General features: G+C 47.9%; 1 protein-coding gene across 1 annotated transcript; it reads left to right on the forward strand.

The window, feature by feature from the left end:
* MMP2 (matrix metallopeptidase 2) lies at positions 1–24,418 on the forward strand. The gene is made up of 13 exons (XM_080936709.1): positions 1–395; positions 3,279–3,505; positions 4,227–4,375; positions 5,283–5,411; positions 5,595–5,768; positions 8,510–8,683; positions 9,325–9,498; positions 11,558–11,713; positions 12,686–12,827; positions 16,090–16,226; positions 18,006–18,165; positions 21,872–21,981; positions 23,551–24,418. The coding sequence occupies exons 1-13, from the start codon at positions 243–245 to the stop codon at positions 23,652–23,654; spliced, it is 1,989 nt and encodes a 662-aa protein (XP_080792835.1). The 5' UTR covers positions 1–242; the 3' UTR covers positions 23,655–24,418.
* Positions 24,419–25,504: the final 1,086 nt, after the last annotated feature.

Consider the following 25,504-nt stretch of genomic DNA (forward strand, 5'->3'; position numbering starts at 1 on the left):
CTTCCCCGGGTGGCTGGAGGCTCTGTGTGCACCCAGGACTTTAGATATACAAAGGGATTGCCAGGACCTGCAAGCACCCGCGGCAGTGGTGCGGATTGGAACGTGGGACCCCGTTATGAGACCCTGAGCCCGGAGAAGCCAAGGGGATCTCGGAACGCTGTGTAGAGCCGGCGCCAGCTGGGCGGACCCCCAAGGCACATCCAGCTACCTCGGGGTGACACGCGGAGCCTGGGGGCGCAACGATGGAGGCACAAGTGGCCTGGGGAGCGCTCGCCGGCCCTCTGCGGGTTCTCTGCGTCCTGTGCTGCCTGCTGGGCCACGCCATCGCTGCACCATCGCCCATCATCAAGTTCCCCGGCGATGTCTCCCCCAAAACAGACAAAGAGTTGGCAGTGGTAAGTTGCTACGCTGGCTTAGACAAATTTAGGAAACAGAGGACGCAGGCCACCGTCCCTCTGACCCCCTCTACTGGCACACAGCATCGGGAGGGACTTTTGTAAACATTTTTGAGGTTCTCTTTCTTGGCTAGATGATGGAGAGGTTGGCTTTTGGAACTTTGGTAAGAAGAGGCAACTGATAAGTAACTTGGGGAAGTTCAGGGTACATCCAAGGAACCAGGAAGAAGCAAAGGAGGGGAGGTGATTGTCTTGGGAAACATCTGGAAAGGGTTGTTTTTGTGAATAATAGGGACTTTGTCTACTTACCTAAGGGATTTGGTTCTAGGCAGGCTTTATAAATGTCTTTTGGACCCAACAGGAGACCTGGCAACAGAACCTTTGGCAATCATCTTGTCAGGCCTTTAGGGCAATCAGTTTAAGGGGGGTTGAATCTCTTGAAAATGGGGGGTTTGCTTTGGCATAAAATTTGTATAAGCCTTTGTGCACAAAAGAATAGCCAAAGCAAGGCTTGGCACGTTTCTGGGAAACATTGGCACACATCTAGAGACAGGCCCTTGGAGAGATGCTGGAGAGGATCATTTGGCAAACAACAGAGGCTGGAGGAAAGCGGAACATGCATTTTGATGGATGCCTTGGTTGAAGGAAGAAGTTGTTCAGGATGGTCTAAGGAGAGTTTTTTTTTTTTTTTTGAACTTTTCCCTGGGGTCAGAAGACACAAGGAAACAACCCGCCAGGCTGGCGGGCCTGAGGAGCAGAAGCAGAAGGCCAGGGCGCGTGGGGCGGGGGCGGACTAAGCCGGGCTGGGGTCGGCCAGCGGCCAGCGCGACCTCCTTCTTGGCCAGGCCCCAGAGCTGTGGCTCAGTTGTTGTTGTGTGAGCGTGCGCCTGGCTCTAGGGCGCCCTGGCAGCAGCATTGCATAAGCCAGACAGGGAAGCAGCTGCAAAGCGATACCCAAAGTAAGGAATAGGTACCTCTTGCCATCCACTGGCCGTGGGTTGACATCGATGCTTTACAGGATCTCGGAACATCTGCATCTTTATTGCTTTTATTCAGTCATTTTAGAAACCTACCAGGCAGCCTCTTCCCAATCTGCCCACTACTGGGAGTCACGTGCTGGGGGGGGGCAATTGTTTTTTTCTGTAATGCCTCCTTTACAGCAATGGTTCTCAACCTGTGGGTCATGACCCCTTGAATGGATGGAATGATCCCCTTGAAGGAGTCACATATAAGATATCCTGCACGCTAGATAAGCGCAGTACAAACCACAAATAGGCAAACTTACAGTTATGTAGAAACAACAAAAAACAGCGTTAGGAAGGTTGAGGAAGGCATCACAGTCTCCATCCTCTCTCGGTAGATGGGTTGGGAGATCTTAAAATAGGGCTACTTTGTTTTGAGGGTCTAAAGCATCAGAGATGCGCTTGTTGGCTGAAATGGAGAGTTGGACTTCAGTGTATTTACCTGGCTTCCCAGGCCTTCCCTAGCCTAAAGAAACCTTTGCGGAGCAGAGGCAGTGTGGGTGGAGAGAACTCAACAAGGTGGCCAAGGATGGTGCACCTGGGGATACTGGGGCAGAAAGTTCCTGGGTTCAACTTAAAGTGAGAAGCAGAGCGCCACCGCCCCTCCCCCCAAGAAAAAAAAAGAAAAGAACAAAAAAAAAGAGGAAAGAAAAAAGGAAGGGTGGGAGGGAGGAGGGAAGGAAGGAAGGAAGGAAGGAAAGAAGGAAGGAAGGAAGGAAGGAAGGAAGGAAGGAAGGAAGGAAGGAAGGAAAGAGAAGGGGCCTTAGCTTGCATGCTCTGACTCCCTGCAAATCTTGCATTAACCTACTGGCCTGCTGATCTCTGAGGACTGATTTCACTTCCAGAGTGGCTGTTTCTTTGAAGTCAGAGGGTCACAGTGGCACTGTCTTTGTGATAGAGGAGCAGGTAGAGGAGCAGGTGCTTTTTAGACACTGGAAGAGCGCCTGGCGCTTAGGAAACAGTACACACCAAGCATTGTTACTGTTACACTACCATTGTGGCCATTACCTCTCCACCCCCTTTAGGTGAGAATCAGTCATGGACCAGAACTAGTTTCTCCTTTGCCATTCTGGCCACATGTCTAAGTTTGCAGTTATAGTGATCCATCCACATTCTTGCATCAGGTTTTGAATCTCACAGCCTAAAAGTGCCAGTCTCAATCGTCAGTTTACCTCAGCAGTAGCACAAGGATTGACATGGTAGCCATCCAAAAAATGCTTGTTGAGCAGCTGGTTGGTAGTTTGGGGCAGACCCTCTAAAGAATAAGACCAGAATCATTTTTAGAAATGGCGAACCTAAGATTTCTTTTTTAGAAATGGTGGTCTGATACCAGACTCCATGAACACAATTCTTGAATTTCTTCATAAGAAAAAAAAAAGAGGAAAATAATGTATTCCTAGGTCTTTTGGAAGGTTCAATCAGATAGAATCATGGGTTTGAGGGTTCAAGCACAGGCTTTGGAACATGACAGCTCAATTGCAAATCCAGATCTGCTATTTGTGAGTGGTGTCCTCTTGAACAAGTTTCTTAAGCTGTCTGCTTTTTCTTAGATTCTTCCTCTGCATGAAAGAAAGTGTGTGTGTGTGTGTGTGTGTGTGTGTGTGTGTGTGTGTGTGTTACATAAGTTAACATCTACTAAATTATAAATTCGAGGAAATAAAAGGTGGTAGCTATGCCCTTTACAAATGGATCAACCCACTGGTGGGTGACAGAACTCATTTGGGAGCCTAAGACTCCACTCACTGTCTTTGGATTCCTGGCTCCATCCTGTCCCAATGAGTGAATGCTTGGCAGAAGCTGGGGTTGTGTGCGTTGCCACCCCGATGTGGCTCCCGGCTTTGAGAGTACCTGTCTCTTTCAGCAATACCTGAACACTTTCTATGGCTGCCCCAAGGAGAGTTGCAACCTCTTTGTGCTGAAAGATACCCTCAAGAAGATGCAGAAGTTCTTCGGGCTGCCCCAGACAGGTGATCTTGACCAGAACACCATCGAGACCATGCGGAAGCCAAGATGTGGCAACCCGGATGTGGCCAACTACAACTTCTTTCCCCGAAAGCCCAAGTGGGATAAGAACCAGATCACGTACAGGTACAAGGAGGGGCTGGGGGGACACAGAGCCAGCAGCCCAAAGGATGTGTGTTTCCTTGGGAATTGCCTTCCCAGTACAAGGGGTCATTCTTGAGAGCTGAGCATCCAGGGACTTTGCTTACGGAGTTCTTGGAGTATGGATTCAGGCAGATCTAGTCTCGGGAGCCCGCTCCTGCACTTAGAGTTGATATCCTTGCCTATGGAACAGGGCTAAAACATCTGTTTTTCATAGGGGTGGTTAAGAAACTACATTAGGTTAAATGTAAATCAAAAGCTTCCACAATGTTTGATACAGAACAAGGGTCTACAAGTGTTGGTGATTGTTATTATCATCTAGGTCACTGGGGCAGGTGAAGGAAGCTTTGTTGATCAGCTGATAATTGTGTTCTTCATTGTATAGTGTTTTTATGATTGGTTGTTAATTAGGCTAAGATCTTTACTCTTTTTGCCTGATATTAATCAAGGATGAGGTCTCTGCCTTTTGTTTGATACTGTACTGTTTATTTCCCTGGTGCCCTTGTCCCAGACAGAGTGAGGGATGAGAAGGTTTGAGATTCTGGAGACATCAAGAAAGTATAGGAGGGTATATTCAGTGAGTTTTGCTCAACATATCCACTGCACAAAAATACATGCACGCACACACATACACACACATTCTATGCACATAGACACTTGCACAATTGCATATATGCACAGTCATATACATTTCTTTCCCCTCTAGGATTATTGGTTACACACCCGACCTGGACCCAGAAACAGTGGATGACGCATTTGCTCGGGCCTTAAAAGTATGGAGTGATGTGACTCCGCTTCGCTTTTCTCGAATCCATGATGGAGAAGCTGACATCATGATCAACTTTGGCCGCTGGGGTAGGCAGAAGTGGGCTAGAGAGCAGGGCAGCACAGAGACCATGGGGCTAGGTAGACATTTGAGAAGTGTGGGGATCCTGAGAGCAGCTTACCAAGGACGTCTAGATAGCAGATGTGCGTCAGATGCAGGTATCAGAGCAAGTCCCAGACACCGGAAAGTGTAGGACGCAGCGCATGCAGCAAAAACCAACTGTGTCCTGTAAATGACAGCCCCTAAGTGCATGCGACACTTGGACTTAAAGTAATAAGAAAGACCTTTACAATGAAAATTCAGTAGTCCCAAGAGCAACGCGAGAGGAAGTGGAATAGAATCTGGGGCCAAGCCACCCTATGAGCTGTTGGTATCAACCGACCGCAACACACATATGAGGGTTGGTGGCATGAATACCAGAAGGTAAAGCAGGAAAGGCAGAGGTCAGGGGGAGAGCCGTGTGGACCTGGGGGTAAGTATGGGAAACATCCTGTCATGGTAGACCTGAAGGCTAGCTCTGGGGAGAGTGATGGCAGCCTGGCATGAGATAGGGCATAGTGAGGAAGACACTGTTCATGGGAGGCCATGGATGGCAGGAGGGCATGGGTTATTTTATCATGCTGTAGTGGCACTGAAGACGTATTGGGTGGGCACAGTGTTCCTGATATCAATGAACATAGGAAAGGTCTATCTAGGGTGCAGGTGAGAGGACCACATGGCCTTGAGTAGTATGGGCCATAGGATGGTTGCAACCCAGCTAGAGCTTTTCCATTGACTCCCTGCAATACTTATTAAAGATAACCCCAATGGAAAGGGGGAAAGAGAGGTGTTTGAATGACTGACATGTTCCCAACACAGATAAGGGTGTGGCTGGGTTTAAGGAATGATAAGTGTGGGGCCAGAGCATGATAAAGGTTGAGTCGATGTGGGTTTCAGAGCATGGAGACGGATACCCATTTGATGGCAAGGATGGACTCCTAGCACATGCCTTTGCACCGGGCACTGGTGTTGGGGGAGATTCTCACTTTGATGATGACGAGCTGTGGACCCTGGGAGAAGGACAAGGTAAGACAGCCTCCATCAGCATTCATCCCTGTCTCCTAGCAACCCAAGCCAGCCTTAAGCCCTTCATTTGCTCCGATGGGAGCAATGGGAGGAGGAGGGAACTCAGCCTCCAGGATGAGCCCACAGCCCAGTGTCTGAGGAAGGTCCAGGGGAAGTGAGTCCTGTGCTCCCTGTGTATTGCAGTGGTCCGAGTAAAGTATGGGAACGCTGACGGCGAGTACTGCAAGTTCCCCTTCCTGTTTAACGGTCGGGAATACAGCAGCTGCACGGACACTGGCCGCAGCGACGGCTTCCTGTGGTGCTCCACCACGTACAACTTTGAGAAGGATGGCAAGTATGGCTTCTGCCCCCATGAAGGTGAGCATCTGCCCGGCCCCAACCCTCACCCTACCCAGGCCCCCAGACTAGGGGTTCCTGCTGTACCTACATCCCCCGAATTCCACAGGCCTGTCAACCTTCATCTCCTCATCTAAGTGTCTACTATCCTGATGTCAGCCATCACTGTGTCCCCCTCTACTCTGTTGCCTTAGCAACAGGCACACATTCTAAGAAGGGTAGCTGTGCAAGTCTGTCATCATTATGTGAACACAGTATCCTTACACAAGCTGAGAAGGGTTCAAAGTCACCAGTCGGTCTGACCTTACGGACCATTGTCACATAGGACCCTCAACCTGTGTGTTGTCTGTTATAACTTAAATACTACGTTTGTGGCGCATAACCATATCTGCTTACTTCTTCATATTTAGCCAAGTTACTTCAGATAATGTAGCTTTATGATCTGTGAGATCATGGATGTGATAGAGCAATTATTTTTCTAATATACATGAAAATAACTATGAACATGTCAAAATACAGTTGGGGACCCTTTACACTATATACAAGACATAGCGCTCAAGGACAGGAGGCTAAGAGAAGGGAGATGAGGCCCAGCGATTGATAAAGAACTTAGCAGTGGGAGGGGAACGAGGCTCAGTCCAAGCTGTTACCTTATCCAAGTAGGGACTCCAGTCTGAGAATATTAGCCATCCCTCCCACACTGGGCCCACTGTATTAAAGAGAGCCACTTAAAGTGGTCAGAGCTATGACATTGAACTCTGCCTTCTGTCCCTCTGTCATGACAAGTTTTCCACTCCATTCAGTGTGTGTGTGTGTGTGTGTGTGTGTGTGTGTGTGTGTGTGTGTATGTATGTGTGTGTATGTGTGTGCGTGCATGCATGTGCGCGCGCACGCTCGCTCTCATCGGAGCTTGGAACATATTTCCCCTTCTACCATCTATTGTGGTGGAAGTGTGAAGGGGGAGGGTACTGATGTACACTCAATCTACTGAAAGCTTCCTGAACACACACTTTCCAATCATAAATCTTTGCAAAAGTGTACTCATGACATCATACTTGGTCAGGCCATCTCACTTGATGGTTCTAGAAATTAAAAATTCACCAAATGGAAATGCAGAAAATGCAGACTTTCTTCTAAGTATTAGCTTATTCCCCAACCCATTAAGGCATTCCTGGGTCACAGACTAAGGACAGTCTGGGGTGAGGAGGGCCTATAATTGTATATAATTGTATATGGCTTTGACTCTCCCTGACCCTATTGCAACAGAACACTATCACCAATCATCTGGACAGAAGGGAAGGAACAAAGAGCTTCTAATCATCTTCCTGTTTACATTTCTTCTTTTCCTTCTGTCTTTGCGGGAGCAGATCCAACCCATGGCCTCACACATAGTAGGCCTGTTCTCCACTGTAGAGCTCTATCCCCAGCCTTGTTTTCGCTTTATCATGGAAGCTGAACGCTGTGCTAAGAATCGAGCTATTGACTGTTAGTAAGTCAGAGGTTTTAAAATAAAACTCGGTGTCTTGAATTTCCCAGTAGGACATGGTAGAAACGTAGAAACCCTTTCCAGAGTCAGTCCTCCTGCTGATGAAGGCTCCGTGGATAGATAGGGAAACAGCCTTGAACTTCTCAAGCTTGGACAGGTTCTCTTGGTGTCAGACAATGGCTATTGATTTGGTCCTCGGCCAGGTTCAAGTACACACACGGCACACGTGTTTGGCAGCGATTCTGATTACTCAGCCCCTCCTGACTGCTGATTCAGTGTCTCTTCCCTGACCTTCTCTTTGGGAAGAGGGTGGGTCCCAGAGGAGATGGGCTTCTGGGTGGCAGAAACACAGCTGGTGGGATTAAAGTTATCACTTAACTCTCCCCAACTCGGAATCACCAGGGCCTCTGGGCTCAGCTCTGCCTCTTCTCTGAGTTTGACTCTTCTTGGTCCTTCAGGAAAAGGTTTCCCGGTTTGGGGAAAGGGAAATAGCAATGAAGATAGAGACCCACCCCAATTCCTGCATTGGAAGGCCAGGGGTTGGGTTCTATTCAGCTTGTGGTAGAGTTAACAGACCCAGTGAGGTCACCTCTGGCACTGCTGTGCACAGATGGTCCTCGTTACGCACTGTGGTTTTGCTAGTTGGCAATTCCAGACACACACCATTTTATAGCTCTGGAGTGGACTCAGCGATGGGAGCTTGGGAGGAGCTCAAGACGGGCTGAACTTGATCCAGTTTCTCCCCATTCTCCAGTCATGCCATATCCTGTGGTCTTCAGGGTAGGAGGCTAAGATTCCAGCCGCCCCTGCCCCTTTTTCTCTCCCTTCCTTAGGGATTAGCTAGAGCAGCAATAAAGATGTCCAGAAAGGACTGAAACTTTCTCAGAGAAGCCGGTTTTCACCAGTAGAGACTGGTTTTTTTTCTTTTAGATTTATTTTTATCATTTTAAACACATTGTAGGTGTGTGTCTCTGTGTGAATACATGCACTAGAGTGCAGGTACCCTCAAAGGCTAGAGCCATCAAATCCCCACAGCTGGAGTTACAGATGGATATGAACTGCTTGACATGGGTGCTGGGAACCAAACTTGGGTCATCTGGAAGAGTAGCCACTACAGAGCCATCTCTCCAGCCTCCAGAGATTGTTTGTAGTTAATACTTTTTAGTATAGCATAGCAACAACTTGTCTGGTATGAACCGGCAAGTGGGTGAGTAGCCAGCTCTGCCCAGACAGGTATCTCTCTCAATGACATCTTCTCCCCGCTTCCCCTCCCCAGCCTTGTTCACCATGGGTGGCAATGCGGACGGACAGCCCTGCAAGTTCCCGTTCCGCTTCCAGGGCACCTCCTACAACAGCTGTACCACCGAGGGCCGCACAGACGGCTACCGTTGGTGTGGCACCACCGAGGACTACGATCGAGATAAGAAATATGGATTCTGCCCGGAGACTGGTGGGTATCTCCCTGCCTCCCCCGGCTCCTTGTTTAATACCTGTTTGTCCACCCATAGCATCTTTTCCAAGACTAGCTGCCACCACATGGGCATGGGAGTCAGCTGTTGGCAGCTGTGCTATTTATTGGCCAGCAGGCTTGCACCCTTCTAGCGAGTCTGCACCAAGTCTTTCAGCTCTGACACTGTGTCCCTCTCAACATGTGCATACTGAGCCCACTTCTTGAAGCTAAGTCAGAGATTGGTGTCTGTAAGACTGTGCCTAAAGGTTCTTCTTCTAGGGCAGTGTGTAGAGACCATCAGCTTGCTTCCGCTCTTTGACTCTGGCCTCTCTGCTTCTATCTGTAACCATCCAGTTCTAGACTCTGAACCATGGCCACCTGGGTTTAAACCTTGGGTCTGGTACTTACTTTCAAGCACTGTCTGCTCAGCAAGTTTCTTAATCTCCTTGAGCCTCTTTAAGACAAGTCCTATCTATGACATGGAGATGTCACTATAGGGTCTCTACTGTGCCAGGGCTATTGATGGAGGTGAATAGGATGGGACTCAGTGAGTGAATGCTAATGCCACTGCCCTGTTATCGGTTCCTGTCAGTGGCCTCAGATCCTCTGCTGCCCCTTGACCTGTGTCACTTACCCCACAGCTATGTCCACTGTGGGTGGAAATTCAGAAGGTGCCCCATGTGTCTTCCCCTTCACTTTCCTGGGCAACAAGTATGAGAGCTGCACCAGCGCTGGCCGAAGTGACGGCAAAGTGTGGTGTGCGACTACAGCCAACTACGATGATGACCGGAAGTGGGGCTTCTGTCCTGACCAAGGTAAGAGGCCCTGGCCTTTGAGTAGAGACACTGGACACTCCTCCACTCCTGAGCTGAGGTCTGGATAGATATTGTCCCTAGATAAGATATCCCCAGTGTACCTTCAGACCTAGCCATCAGAGCGGAGACCCTGCTCGGCCCCAGGATAGACAGGTTCGCTGCTGAGGTCCAGCCATATCAGGTGGACATTCACACAGCTCCAAAATGAGACCCTATGACTAGGTAATGATCCTGGTCGGAAATCAGTTCTGCTGTTGACTTTCTTGCCTTTCACTCCAGCCACCCCTTCAGGCAGCTTTGTCACTACCAGAAGACCTTCAAAAACCTTACTCTTGTCTTTGAGCAGGGTGCTTTAGGTCCAGCTTTCCATGCCTAGAGGCAAAGGGGTTCAGTTTTTCAGGTAGCCCAAAATGTTTAATTAAGGGGATAGGCCCAGGACCTGCCAGAATTAGTTGGGTCTCTCTTCTAGTTTGATTTCTGGTGTTTTCAATAAACACTTAGGGAGGAAAGAGTTACAAAGAGGTTTATACTCCCAGGGTGAGGGAAGTCAAGGCAAGATCTATGACAGGCAGGATACCACTGTGTGGTTAGCTCACAGGCTCATGCTTAGCAAGCTGTCCAACATAGCCCAGGATATCTGTTTAGGGAGTGGAGCTGCCTATAGGCTATGCTTCCTACATCTATTGACAATAAGACAGTCCCTCAGCAGCATGGCTAGAGACCAATCTGATGGAGACAAATACTCAATTGAGATTTTTTTAAAATGATGATTCTAGGTTGTGTCACAGGGACAGTGAATGCTCACAGGGACACTCTTTCCTTCTGTGACAATTGTTTTCTCTTGTATTCAGATGCACTGTGGTGAATCCCAGCAGCTGGCCAAACAAGTTTTTCTTAGGAATCTATCTTGCCCACTAAATGCTATCCTAGGATATAGGCAGACACCCCTGCTTGGTGCAACTTCTGCCTAAGGTGGAATCTCCATAATATACTGATGGCTTAGAACAGAAATAGACTCCCCCGAGTCTGAAGGCTGGAGGCCTAAAGCCACAGTGCCCAGTCCAACCTGTATCACTTACTCATCTGCTTCAGACATTACGTGTCACTCCCTACTCTACATCTGCACCTGTCCCTTTGTCTCTCTTATGAGGTTGTGATCCACAGTAGGAAAAGAGCTCTTGACTGCAATGTGGTAGCATTTTAACCAATTAGTTTATTTGAGACAGGATTTCGCTATGCAGCCCAGATTTGTCTCAAGCTCACAGTCTACCTTCTTTAGCACCTCAAGTTCTGGAATTATAGATATATAACACCAGTCTTAGTTTTGGCTTCCGTTTTAGTGATATCTGCAAATAAGATCACATGTCCTAGGTCACCAGGGACTGAAATTTATTTTAAATGATGATGCTGATGATGATGATTATAGTGGGACCTGTGAGATAATTAAGTCACAACACAGAAGGTGCCTCACATGATTTCTTGTTCTCTGTGGCCAAGCCTGAGAAAGCCATACAGGCATGGATGTGTTTTGTTTCAGTTTCCCCATAGGACTGGATTTGCTGGCATACACTAGGCAAATGTTATGTCATCAAGCCACATTCCCAGGGGAGTGGCTTTTACTCCCTTCCCTGGGAAGAAATAAATGGTGAAACTACCCTGAGGCTAGAATCTTTCTCTCTCTCTCTCTCTCTCTCTCTCTCTCTCTCTCTCTCTCTCTCTCTCTCTCCCTCTTTGAGATCCCGAGCGGCAGGTTGTATGTCAACTCTCACAAAGGGCTAGAAAGCATGATTTTTAACAGATGGGACTTGACAATGCCCCTGTCTCTCTCCATACCACATGCAACCATCATGGGGAAAGGTTGCAAGAGGATACTGGCTGGCCTACTCAAAAGCAACAGTACTCTCAGCACAAGGGGAAAAAAATACATGTCACTTCTTGAACTTTCAGCTCAGCCCTGGAGTTGTCCTCCCCTCCCCCAAATCTCCTTTCTGCGAGGCAAGTTTCAATGCCTGTCTTATTTCTCTTGGATTCTACCTCATGTTCCTGCTTTGGCACTCAGGATATAGCCTATTCCTCGTGGCAGCCCATGAGTTCGGCCATGCCATGGGACTTGAACACTCTCAGGATCCTGGAGCTCTGATGGCCCCTATCTACACCTACACCAAGAACTTCAGATTATCCCACGATGACATCAAGGGGATCCAGGAGCTCTATGGTAAGCCACAGCTTGAGGACCTCTGAGGGTAGAGGTATCTGCAAGTATCCCACAGCCTGGGTGGAAGGACACAGAAGACTTGAGACCTCATCTAGTCAGAATGGCCAGGGACATCATCAGGGGACATGGCTTGTGCCTGGTCCTCAGGCTTCAGAGGAATGCTCCAAAGGGCTGCTCAGACAGCTCTGTCCTTTCTAAAACACCATTTATCCACTCCCTTCTTGATTCCCCATTTCCAGGGCTTTCCATATTCTAGGTATATGAACTGAGGCTGGAGAAAGGAAGTCTGTCTGGCCCAAGGTCAACTAGCTTTCAGCATCCAGGTAGGGTTTAGGATCCAGAAAAGTGAGCTGCCTACAGGAAAGGGTTGTCTCTGGCATGAAATGGGTGTTGCTAGGTCTCCTAAGATGCTGATGTTGTCATAGACACATAACTGTTTCCTGCCACCAGGGATGGTCTTTTGTCTGTGCTTTCAGTGAGGTTAGAGGCATAAGAGCCAGTCAGTGTCTTTAAAAAGAAATCAATTATGTGAGAGTCCTAATGGTTCCTGAACCAGGCAAAGCAATGAAAGTAGAACCAGGATGGGGAAGCCCAAGGAGTCTGAACTTGGAAAAGAAACAGAGATGCAGAATGTGATGTGTGACATTGCAGTCTTCCTAAGTCTACATGCCAGCTGAAATGATGCCACAGTTCACCTCCCTAGACTAACTGATGCTCGTCCTGAGGAATATAAAAGAAAATCTTTAAGAAAGTGCCACACCTCTACTGGCAGCAGCCAGGGTTCTGTTTTTAAAGTGAGAGACCACACAAGATTCAAGAGTCTGTTCCCCTCTCTAAGCTCAGGCTGCACCAAGGTAGATTTCTCTTTTTTGTAGCATTAGCAGTTAAGTGAGCAGTATTGGGGCCCAGCCTGCTGATGAGAAGCCTTGTTGCTTGGAAGCGGCTAGGGACAGGTATATCCCCATTTCTCAGGGCCTTCCCCTGATGCTGATACTGACACGGGCACTGGACCAACACCTACACTGGGACCTGTCACTCCTGAGATTTGCAAACAGGACATTGTCTTTGATGGCATCGCTCAGATCCGTGGTGAGATCTTCTTCTTCAAGGACAGGTGAGTTCAGTTGTTTTGGTCTTTCTTACCTTCTGGACTCTGTCCTTTCCCTTTGTTCTTGTGTCCCTACTGTTGTCAAGACAATTTGTGGGGCCTCACAGAGTGACCTGCAGTAAGCAGTTTTTGCTTGTGTCTCACAACCCACAGATCTTGGTGGCTTACCACACAGGTGGCTCTCTTGAACTCTAGGTCGACCAGATGTCTGAGCCTTTGAATCAGCTGGTGGCCTGATATATACTACATGCTACTCATTCCATAATGTGTGGATACTTGTGGTAAATGACACAGTGTAAGAGGCTAAATCAAACCATACACACACACCGAAAGATTTTTATGCACTCAATATCTGAGAATCTTTTACGGGTAAAATCCAAGAACATAACTAAGCCGGGCATCCCAGTCCACTCAGGCCAGCCCTGAAAGATATACCATGTTATCATAAAGCAAGGCACATCTGGACATGTTTCTGAAGTAGGACAGAGAGAAGAACGTAGGGGCATTAGACAGTCTTCCATTGGCATTCTCCCAGAATGCTTTTGATCTCAAATTAAGATCTGTATAGATAGCAAGTGAGCATAGGTAGAGAGAGATCATTTCCCTCATTCTACAAGGCTTTGGTCATGACAGATGGCTGAGAGTTACCCTAATGCCCTGGATGCCTGGGTAATGGGAAATACTAATTAGGACCTCATAATAAATTCCATTCATTCATCAATCTGTTCATCTTCTATCCATTTATTTATACCTACCTCAATCTATTAATCTATCACATATATATGTAGGTACCTATTGATTCATTAATTGATCTACCAAGCATCTGTCCTTCTGTTCTATATTACCTTTCCATACATTGATCCAATTACCCACTCATCCATCCATTCACAGAGTACAACAGTTAGAAAAATGTGTGATGGAAGTAGAAAACTACACTAATTCTCTACAGTCTATATGATCACCAGCAGGTTAATTGTTTTCTTCGTACCTCAGCTAGCCCATTTTGAAGATGGGGCTACTATCTTACCCTATCAAATAGAACAGATATAAGGATTAGATGGGTTTAGTGCTTAGAACAATGTCAACATAGGGTGTATTTGTTTGAGGACATTAGCTGTCATCTTAATAAATCACAATTTACCATCTATTGTGCCAGTTGCCTTGATGAGTTTCAGTGATAACCAAGGAAGGAAAGACAGCCTGTTGGGGGTAGAGGGTCTATTTAATGCCACCTCTGCTACCTCACTGTTCTCAAAAGAAGTGCCAACACTTCCTAGAAAGGAGGTTTTTCTGGTGATAAGAATGCCAGGTTCAGAAGCATAAATCCAAGACAGAGATAAAAGTTTCTAGTGTATACAGTTTGGGTCAGAGAATCCACTGAGGATAAAAGCTATCCATGGAAAGCCTTTCTTCTGTTCCACCAAGGGCTTCTCTTCAGATACAGGAGCAGTATAGGATACAAATGTTCTGCCTTTCCTAGAGTCTACGTCTTCAGTAGGCGATAACAGGAAGCTAGAGAAAGAAAGGAGACTCAAAATGTACTAAGTCAGATACAGTTAGGTCTTAATGGCTGAACTAGTTTTAGTAATTCTAGATGCTGCTGGAGTCCTGCTTGTAGAGAGGGAGAAGAGGTCAGTGGGTACTCTACTCTCTAGCAAGGTCCCCAGCTTGCAGCACTTCAGTGGAAACTGACAATGAGCTGTCAGATGTGGTAATCTGGGAAACAGCTCAGAGCCAAGGCTCAGGCCAAGGGGGGTTCTGACACCGCATCATACTTGCTATCAAAAGGTAAATGTAAGTTCAATAGAGTCATCGAATTTATCTGTAAATATTTAAACAGTAACTGTGTCAGGCTCTAGGTGGACAGGGCAGTACTACAGGGCCCTTGAAAATGGATTCTGGAGTTTGATGTGGACTTAAATCCAGGCACTACCATAATCTGTCTGAGTGTCGGTAAACTAGGATCATGTCCCTCCCTTGTGTGTGCTGCTTCAAATAACCACTCTCCCTTGCCCCAGATTAAACAGTGGAAGAAAAATTGGCCTTTCATGGTATAGTGTCAAGGGATAAAGCTGCTTTAAGGGGAAAAAAGGGTTGCGACTTGTCTTTGTCCATTGGCACCTCCGTATAGCATGTACGCCAAGATTGGCTTCCAAGATGACTGCCAGTGAGTGGTCCTTAAGACCACAGGCTTCCCACATCCAGCCAAAGTGTGGGATGATGAGGTAGGGAGGGAGGAGAGAGGGAGAGAGAGAGGGAGAGAGAGAGAGAGAGAGAGAGAGAGAGAGAGAGAGAGAGAGAGAGAGAGAGGTGTTTAGAGGTGAGACACCAGTCGATCTGTTCAATCTTGTCATGCTGATATAACACACATAGCAAGAAATGTCAGGCTAACTAACTTTGGCAGACAGAGTCATCCAGAAAGCTTGTTCAGGCAGATTCTCAGTCACAAGCCAGAGAACTCTGCTCCGCAGAGCTCAGGTTCACATTTCTAAGGCAAGCCCAGGTGCTGCTGGGGCCTCCAATTTGAGGATTGCAATTTGAGCTCAGTGGTTTACTCATGACCAACCTATACTCAAGGCCACTTGCAGCTGAGGATAGCTTTTGTCTTTGTAACTCAAAGACATCTTTGTTACAATGTCCAGCAGTTGAAGACCCCTGGATGAGGATGAGGTCATGGGCATCAGGGGCTCCTGGTGCTGAGGGATGATTATAAGTGTGGGGATGAGAGGAATGATGGGAGAGAGAGACACAGTTGTTGGGCAGATCATCAAACACACATGTTGTGCAGTTATGAATGTTTGAATGTTATACTTTACAAGGCTCATTCATGAAAGTGCTTGGCGCTTTGTATGCCCCCAGTAAATGTGGCTTTTATTTTGCCAAAACACATAGATCTGTTCCATTCAAATTCTGAAAATGCTTCAAAGTACTGTCAGTATCTGTCGTGGTTGGCCTCTAATCAAATAGGACAGATGAGATAAACAATAGTCATTCCAGACACTCAGTGCTGGTGTTGAGAGTTACCTAGGAAGAAAACACGGGAAAGAGAGACAGTCTAGGGTGGCTTCCTGAAGCAAGTAGGGACAGGAGTAGCTTCTTAGCTCTGGCATCTTGCAGAACAGTATCCCTCTCATCCCCCAGCGACTCTCTCCAACCTTCCTTTGACCTTGCCTGCTTCCACCATCTTACCATGTCTCCGAGTTGGTTTTCTGATTAGAGCCTCAGAGTGATGGAAGGTGTGACATCTTGTGGCTCATTCCTGTCCCAGGTTTATTTGGCGGACAGTGACACCGCGTGACAAGCCCACAGGTCCCTTGCTGGTGGCGACATTCTGGCCTGAGCTCCCGGAAAAGATCGATGCTGTGTACGAGGCCCCACAGGAAGAGAAGGCTGTGTTCTTTGCAGGTATGTGGGAGGATCTTGTTGGCCCTCTGTTTCTGTTTAACTGGATCCACTTTCCCACCAAAGCACAGTGTCTTAGTTGGGTTTCTATTGTGCTAAAACACCAGGTTCATAAAAGGGCTTATCTCAGCCTACCCAAGGCAGGCACTGAAGCAGAGGCCATAGGTGAGCACCGGGCACTGGCATGTTCCCCACTGCTTGCTCAGCCTGCTTCCTTATACACTCCAGGACCACAGAAGTGGCACCACCCACAGGGGCTGGGGCCTCCCATATTAATCACTAAGATAATGCCACACTGGTTTGCCTACAGGACAATTTTATGGAGGCATTTATTTTTTCAGTTGAACATCCCCCCAACACACACTTTCTCAGGTCACCCTAGCTTGTGTCAAATTCTCTCTCTCTCTCTCTCTCTCTCTCTCTCTCTCTCTCTCTGCGTGCGTGCGTGTGTGTGTGTGTGTGTGTGTGTGTGTGTGTGTGTGTGTATAGCCAAGGGTGACTTTTAATTTATTACACCTCTTGCCTCCTCTCAAGTCTTAGGATCAAGCATTTGCTATCACACCTGGTTTACTTTGATGTTGTGGGCAGAACTCAGAGCCTTACACAAGCTAAGCAAGCACTCAATTAACCGAGCTAAATCCCTAACTCCAAACTTTTGAAAACATTATATATGCAAATGTGTGTATGTATGTGTGTGTGTGTGTGTGTGTGTGTGTCAGGGATGTGTACATGAGTGAAGGTGTGTTCACAGAGGCAAGAGGCATTGATCCCTCTGGAGCTGGCGTTACAGGCATGTCACAGGGTTTCTATAGCTTTGATAAAACAACATGGCCAAAAGCAACTTGGGACAGAAAGTTATATTTCATCTTACATCCCATCATCCAAGGAAGTCAGGGCAGGAGCTCAAGGCAGGCAGAGGTTGTCAGCCACCAAACCTGGGTACTGGGAATCTAACTCCCATCTTCAGGAGTAGGAAGCACTCACAGTCACAAAACTATCTCTGCAGGCTCCAGTGAGGCCTCATTTTTAGCATAAAACGTTTTGCTTAAACATGTATGTATTTGAATAAAGGTTTATTCAAAACCACTTTATACTTGGTGTCTATACTCCAAAGAAGCATCACTTTATTAGGCTTGTTACTGTCATTTTGTTTTGAAATAAGGTCTTATTATATAACTCAGGCTGGCCTTTGCATTTGCTATATAGCCCAGGCTGGCCCTAAAAGCTCACCTAAGATTGGACTTACTGTCTCATATATGGACAGCTTTGGTGACCAAGCGAGCTTTGACTCTCAGGGCACTTTGTACAGGTGTGAAAGAGGGGCTTCTTGTGGCCGCTATGACACTTGCATTGGCTGTGTCATATCTTCCACATAGCCTCCCTTGATTGTCACCTTTTACCACAGACTTATAAAACCTTGGGCATGCCACTGGGGATGCAATTCAATTGGTAGAAAGCTTGTCTAGCATACACAGAGCCCTGGGTTCAGTTCTCAGCCCTATAGAAGTCAGGTGTGGGGTAGTCTACCTCTTTGTCATTTCAGGAGAGTGAGGTACAATGGTGAGAAGTTCAAGGCCAGCCTGGGCGACATGAGCTCATCTCTAAAGGAAGTGAAATAGAACATGATCCTGTGTTCAAGGCCTGCTTCTAGTCACAGAACTGGGATATGAGCGGAGTGGGAAAGACCCAGCAGACTCTTCTGCCAGAGAGATGGCGAGAGGGCCAGGTTGACCTGAGGCATTTCCCAACAGCCACCAACTCATCTTCTGCCCCTTTCCTCAGGCAACGAGTACTGGGTCTATTCTGCCAGCACTCTGGAAAGAGGATATCCCAAGCCACTGACCAGCCTGGGGTTACCCCCTGATGTCCAACAAGTAGATGCTGCCTTTAACTGGAGTAAGAACAAGAAGACATACATCTTTGCTGGAGATAAGTTCTGGAGGTAAGGGAATCCCAGGTTCAATGGCACCATGGCTTTTTATGAGGAAGGACACTCTGTGGCTTGATATACACAGTGTGGGTAGATGTCTCCTCCCTGGTCTCCAGCCTGCCAGGGAACAGGCCCTCCAAGGGAAGTCAGATGCACTTCCTTTGTAATGCTGTGAGGGGTAATTCTTGCCTGGATTTTCTTTCCTTTTTCAATGGCCTCTGATTGGGCCTGAAGATATCTAATGTAGAGTCTCATGTTAGGGCAATGCAGAGGAGCTGATGATGCAATTGCAGATAGCTATTGTTGCCAGCGTAGGCCAGGTGCTAATCATATGGCCGGCCCAGTGACGTATATTCTTCCAACATCTCACCGGCAGGAAACAGAATTCCAAGGGCTTAAAAACTAGCTTCAGTTCCCACAGCTATGAAGTGACAACTGGGCTTTGAGTCCTGGCATTCTGGCCCTGGAGAGTACACTTGTCCTCCCATGCCATGGAAGGCCAGGGAGGGAAGGTGAAAGCAAGGCGGAGGGAAATGAGGAAGAAAACATTCAGCCAGGACCTGGGAAGCCACAGACAGCCTCCCCCACGTCTGCAGCAGGCACCCTCCCCCTTGTCTGAGGCAGGCACCCTCCCCCATGTCTGCAGCAGGGGAGTAGTTTTGAATCAGGTGGCTCTGCTCCAAGTCCTCCGAAAAGAAGGCTCTAGCACTGAGGGCCAGAGGTGAGGATGAGGAGCCAGAGAAAACAGTATCCAGGGACATAGCTCAAACCCAGGAGTGTGCTCACAGTCACTCACAGCCTACCAGAGAGGAAACTGAGACCTAAAGAAACTGAAGAACTAGGGCATCTGACTTATATGTAAGTGTGCCGGCCCAGAGATACGCTTAAAGATGCTTTTCCTGTATTCTCCCCAGCACTACCTTCACTGCCCTCTGGGTCATTTGATCAGTGGATGGACTTAAGTTCCACAGCATCCCTCCAACCCCCATCCCACCTCTGTGGCTGTCATTTGTATCCAAGCCTTACCCAGGAACTAGCAGTGGAGCTCCCACACTTTGTCTGGCATCCCTAAACAAACAGCCCAGCTTCCTTCATGGCCTCTGTCTCCTCCTCTTCCCCTCACCCCACCAGCAACTGCCCTGATTCAGAAGCTGCTTATGTCCTGGGGCTGCCCATGCCAGGGTGGAATTCTGGACGCACTGCTGAGATACTTAGCAACCTAAGCTGATTGGTATCTCAAGCCTCAAGAAGAAAAACAGCCTGTCAGGAAACCACTGAGCTGACCTCAGCTCCGGAACACCCCCAGCTTGCCCACGTACTGCGAATGGCATCCCAGGCACTCTGGATCTTTAAAACTGAGTGTGGAGGGCAGGAGAGATGGAGGGTCACAGACTCCTGAATCAGGAATCTCAGAATCCTAAAGCCTAGGTGATTCCACCGTAGTGCCTGGGAAGTACTCTCCCAGTCTCCCTCCTACACACCCTATATGTGTATACACAGGCAAGAACAGGCATGTCTCTTGTGAACAGGGGTGTGCAGGCATACACAGACTCACGGGCCCTGAAATGTCTTGCTGGTTTCTTTTAATCTTTTTTCTTGATAAGTCCTCTAACTCTAGATGTCGGGACAGATTGAGGAAGCCCCGTGAGCCTTTGGTAAAACGGCTAGACTAGAAAGGGCTGATCTTAGGTTCTGGACTGTGCATATAAAGAAGACAGGTCTGTCCCAGGAAAGGTGACACAGAATTTGAGACACTGTCATGGGCCATGGTTGCAGGAGAGAGAGAGACAGACAGACACAGAGACAGAGAGACAAGAGACAGAGGCAGATAGAAACTAGGGTGAACAGCTGTTCCTAGCATGCCAGTCGCTGCTTTTTTAAGTCCCCACTGAGACCATAGTTATGCACGCAGTGTACCCTATGTGCTGTGTGCAGAGGTAGGTGCTGGGGAGATGGAACCCCAGACATAGCCCCTCATTGTCCTCCTGGATCTTATGATGCAAAGAGGCTCAAAAACATCTGCATCTAACATTGACAACGTCCATTCCAGACCTGGATCTTTCTCCACATGGAGGCTGTGCGTATCATCTGGATTGATTTCTCACTTAATGTAGATATTGTCATGAGCGCCATTTTCTGGACCAAGGCAGAAGTGAGTCAAAGACACACATAAAAAACCTGGGACATACATGTCTCTGTTGACACTCTATATTTCACCCTCTACATCTGTAGACAATCATTCAAGATGAGGAAACCAGAGAGACAGGAAGGAGGCAACACATTCGTCTGAGATGGCACTGTAGTCTTCCTGGATGAAAAGAACTTTCTGGAAGCAGGCCGGGTTCATTTCTCTAACACTCACCTATACAATGGGTTGGGGTTGATTCCTTCCCTATCTTTGTGCTAGAGAGGAATCCTTGGGGTGGGGCACATATCTCTGTCCCATTGTAATTCTAGAGATTTACAGTGTGGGGCTCATTGGAGGTCATGCAGATGGAATGGGGAAGTTTTTCTGACAGTTCATGGGGTAATGGGTTGCAAGGAAACTCCATAGAAAAGACAGATGTGGGATAAGCTATGGAAGTGGGAGGGTTGGCTGCTGGGCAAAAGGAGAGCCATCCAGGATGTCATGTGGAGGAAAGAAAGCTTGGCTAATCACCAGAGTGGTATCCAAGAGGATGTGCTCAGAAATTTCCTTCTAGGAGGTGAGATTTGACCTTGTTTCCTGAGATATCCTCAGGCACACAGTGGGAGCACATTAGCTTGTATAAGGTTCCATCTTTATAATAAAGACAGGTAGTGTACTGGGGGAAGACAGGGAAAGAGAAGGGATGAGAAGGGCAGCAACAATTAGAAACTCATCCAAGAAACCTGAGACAAAAGCCAGGGAGAAGGACTTCCTAAAACTCAAGGTACTTACTTGGATTTAATTCAGGACCCGGTAGAGCATGTACTCTGACGGCCGTGGCTGGGACTGGATGGCATGCAGTCTGCCCGGTGCCTTGTGGCCTTGAGCGTACACCCACCACATGGCATTGTAACCTCGCTCTCTCTGAGCCTCCGCTAACTCCCAGACATGGCTGGTGATCTCTGCTCCACAGATGAAGAAGCAGCAATTTGTTCAAACCACACAGTGGAAGGATTATAGGTCTGGTTCACTGGTCCTAGGACTGCAGCAGGCGATCAAAAGCTGTAAGGCTGGAGACATGGCCCAGCAGTCAACAGCGCTATCTGCTGTCCCAAGTGCTGGGTCTCATTCCTGGTACCCATATGGTTCATAAGCATCTCTATATAACTCTAGTTCCAGAGGATCTGACCCCCTCTTCTGGCTTTTGAAGACACTTATGCACATGAGATACACATACATGTGCAGGCAAAACACCCAATCACATGAAAAATTAAAAAAAAAAAAAAGCCTTAAAAAAAAAGAACTATGAGCTCCGAAATTCTGCTGAATACCAGACAAGAGAAATACAAGCTGCCTCTTGGTGGCAGTCACGCTGGCAGATACTCTTAAGGATTGTCTCAAGCCATTGATTAGGAAGTAGTACTGTGTGATTCGAACCCAGGTCTTCTCTAGACCCTCACATTGCTGTCTGCTTCCCCTTGGAAGGACCAAGTCTTATTTCCCAGACCCATTCTATGCCACTGGTGAGCGGGGGTGGGCAGAGGGTTGACCTTCATAGTGGTCATCTACATCTCCCTGTCTCCTTCCTAGATACAATGAAGTGAAGAAGAAAATGGATCCCGGTTTCCCTAAGCTCATCGCAGACTCCTGGAATGCCATCCCTGATAACTTGGATGCAGTTGTGGACCTGCAAGGCGGTGGTAAGCTACCCAGGCCTCTCTTAGCGTTCTAGGATTGCCTGGCCCTAGCCAGAAAACAGCTTCTCTTCAGCACACGCTCCTGTAGGGCAGCCCCAGAAAACAAGCCAGTCCCTTCAGCTCAGCACTGGGAAGGCAGCCAGTCTCCTGACCCTTGCTGCGCAGGCCAAGCTCCAGGCTGTAAGACCTAGAAAGGCCCCTTACAGCTGCAGGGCCTGGAGCCACCAAAGGGGAGGGCTGTGAGGCCTCCAGGGACCAGAAATGTGGCCTTGTGCCCTAAATTCATTCTGGGGGTTGAGCCAGACTGTATTGGGTTTCTCGGGAGGCCTTTTAACCAACTCCCATCCACTCGAGACAAGGCAAACTTTGTCATGTTCTGTCACTCCTGAAGCAATGACCCCCACTCAGCTGCTTGCTTCTGTGCAGTGTCAGCACAGGACCATAATTGGGATTCGAGAACCATTGTGACTCTCTGGAATCCCGGAAATGAAGTCAGTTTGGCTTTTATGGCTTTTTAGAGGAGGGTTTAATTCAGTACCACAAAGGTGTGTGTGTGTGTGTGTGTGTGGACTAAGTGTGTGGGGCACTGAATGTGTGTGCGAGAGTTTGTGTGTATATGTGGCTAAGTGAGTGTGAGTGTGTTTGTAGGGGGGCTCAGTGTGTGTGCCTGAGTGTGTGTGGGGGGAGGGCTGAGTATGTTCGTGGGGGGGGGGACCTAATTGTGTGAGTGTGGGGGAAGCCTGAGAAAGAGAGAGAGTGTGTGTGTGTTGTAAGGAACAGAGGAAAGAGATTCACTGACAGCCAAGGGTTGCTTCTCAGCTTCTGCTGACTCCTGACCTGCAAGAGTAGGGTCTGGTGGATTTAGATATTTTAGAGGTTTAAAGAGAAGCCAGACATCTGCACATTCAAATGATATTGCCAGATGTCCTTACACCTTGGCAACCCATTCAAAATTGAAGACAAAGAGAAGCAAATATTTATGTTTAGATTCCCTGCCATACTTATATGTGTTTATATTTATGCTTATATGGGTCTTCTGCTTCTCCTGATGTATAATATGTGTTTGGCTTGTGCTCAGAAAGGTGCCGTTGTCACCAATAGCAGATATTCTCTAACTTAATCTCATAACAAATTCTAAGTCAGTAGTTTTCAACCTGTGGGTAGTGACCCCTCTAGGGTGATCAAATGATCCTTTCACAGGGGTTGCCTAAGATCCCTGGGAAAAAAGATATTTACATTATGATTCATAACAGTAACAAAGTTACATTTACAATGTAGCAATGAAAACATTTTATGGTTGTGGGAGCTGTCCCCACCCGAGGAACTGTATTAAAGGGTCACAACTCACAGATTGAGAACTGCTGCTCTTAGAAGTTGGTGCCCTAATCCCTGGCTTAGAGGTACAGCAGCTAAGAGACCTGACTTCCCAGCCATTCCTCTTCCTTCAGACCAGAGGGTCTTTTCCTGGTTGAAAAGCTGCATCCTTTTACCAGGCAGAGGTAACAGCTCTCAGGGACCTCCCGAGTATCATGTAAGGTCACGTGGGTCCAGCCTCTCTTCCTTCTCTCTTAGGTCACAGCTACTTCTTCAAAGGCGCTTATTACCTGAAGCTGGAGAACCAAAGTCTGAAGAGTGTGAAATTTGGAAGCATCAAATCGGACTGGCTGGGTTGCTGAGCTGGCCCTGGTCCCACAGGCCCTACAATCTTCATGACTGCACACCAGGCCCAGGACACTGGGGAAGGATGTGAAGAGGCCTGGCTTCCCCCGTCTTCTGCTCTGTAGTTAATCAGCCTTCTCCTTCACCTGGTGATTTCAGATTTAAGAGGGTGGCTTCTTTTTGTGTCCAAAGAAAGGTGCTGACTGTACCCCTCCCAGATGCTGCTCCTCCCTCCTCTCCTCCCAAGGGGATGCTTGGATATTCTCAAGGCAGCCCTCCTTTGGGCTGCTGTGGTGCTCCACACTACAGGTTCTTCAGCTTGTATGATCTTTTCTGGCTTACAGCACCCACACCCTCAGAGTCAACAGAGACTGTCTTAAGAGGGCACTGGTGGCCCAACAGCCTGGCACAGGGCAGTGGGATACAGATGTGTCAAGGTGGAAATCAGAGACACCTGGTTTCTCACTCCCGGCTGCCCAGGCGCCTGCACGACTTTGGCTGCTGGCTTTGTTTGCCCTTTGCCGTTTCGTTCAACCTTTTCGGTTTTCCACTACACTGCATTTTCCAACCGAAGAACTCGGGTTGTCTCACATCACTGCATGATGCATGTCAGCCCGTCTACGGATGATTTGCCTCCTCACTCTGTGTAGAGCATTCCCAGTCACTTCCTCCACTGGATGGAGGAGAACCAAGTCAGTGGCTTCCTGCTGCGCAGCCTTCCCGCTTCTCCCTTTAACAGTTCCCCATGGGAAATGGCAAACAAGTATAAATAAAGACACCCATTGAGTGGCGGTGTTTGGCTCTGTGTTAGCAGCTCACAGCCAGAGGGGGAACTTCAAAGCAAATCTCTGCTCAGTGCAAGGCACAAAGTACATATGCTGGAAAGGTCAGGGGGTAGGCTTGTGTACCTGATCTACAGGTGGGGAAAGCCTAGACACAGAGGAATTTGGATCTTCTTGAGGAAGAGCTGGGACACAGCAGCAATTCCATTGCTCTAAGTATGGGGTTGGTTGGAGATTCGCTTTCTTTCTTCCTTCATTCCTTCCTTCCTTCCTTTCTTTCCTTTCTTTTTACGCTGAGAGCCTTCCTAATGACTGCATTAATCGCTTCCTTTCTCTGGGTCAGGTTTCTCAACCACAGTGGGAGCCAGCTGCTTTCGGTCTTTTTAAAACAGTAGTTCAATTTCTGTGAAAGACAGCCACAGAAAACATACCTGCTCCTCTTCTAAGCAACTTTATGACCAACCTGACAGACTCCCGAGAGTGGCAGCTGGGCCCAGAGGAAAGTGGTTGGTCAGGATCAGAGAGCAGTTAGAAACAAAACCTGAGCTGGGGCCAAATGATGAAGAACATCATCTCAGCCCAGAGCCGCTGCAGCCCCCACTCCAGCAGCAGCAGCTTCCATCCCCCATGAAACCTGCCCAGGAAACACACTTTAGGGGGATGATGGTCTTGCTTTCTAAACACAGCCACAATAAATGTGGGAGTTTCTTCCGCCTCTATTCTCCCCCATCCCCCACCTCCTATGTAGAGACGTGCCAATGAATTTCAAAAGTTACTTTTTGGGGGGTGTGTTTGTTTTTCAGAAGTCCATTCCAGATGTGACAGGTTGGAAGTCTATCCTTTGGGTCTTCCCTGAGAGGACTAGAGGTGATGGAGTGAGAAGTGGACCCAGTTCCTGGGAGAGATCTCAGTGGGCCTGAATTAAGCTTTTCTCCTGTGTCCAGCTCTTTGCCAGTGGCAGGTGATGGGAAGAGTCTCTAGGCCGAGACGCTTACCTAACAGCAGAGGCAGATCGTTATTTATAAGGTTCTCTGCTACACATTCAGAGAGAATTCAGTCGCTTGAGTGCTTTGCTATGTGTATTA

Source organism: Micromys minutus (genome assembly GCF_963924665.1).
Source record: "Micromys minutus genome assembly, chromosome: 24".
Taxonomy (NCBI): Eukaryota; Metazoa; Chordata; class Mammalia; order Rodentia; family Muridae; genus Micromys; species Micromys minutus.

Excerpts from the sequence above, each read along its gene's own strand:
- MMP2 (XM_080936709.1), top strand. The coding sequence starts at position 243 with ATGGAGGCACAAGTGGCCTGGGGAGCGCTCGCCGGCCCTCTGCGGGTT. Across the intron at positions 11,714-12,685 it reads GGGGATCCAGGAGCTCTATG|GGCCTTCCCCTGATGCTGAT; the intron begins GTAAGCCACAGC and ends CCCATTTCTCAG. Across the intron at positions 12,828-16,089 it reads ATCTTCTTCTTCAAGGACAG|GTTTATTTGGCGGACAGTGA; the intron begins GTGAGTTCAGTT and ends TTCCTGTCCCAG.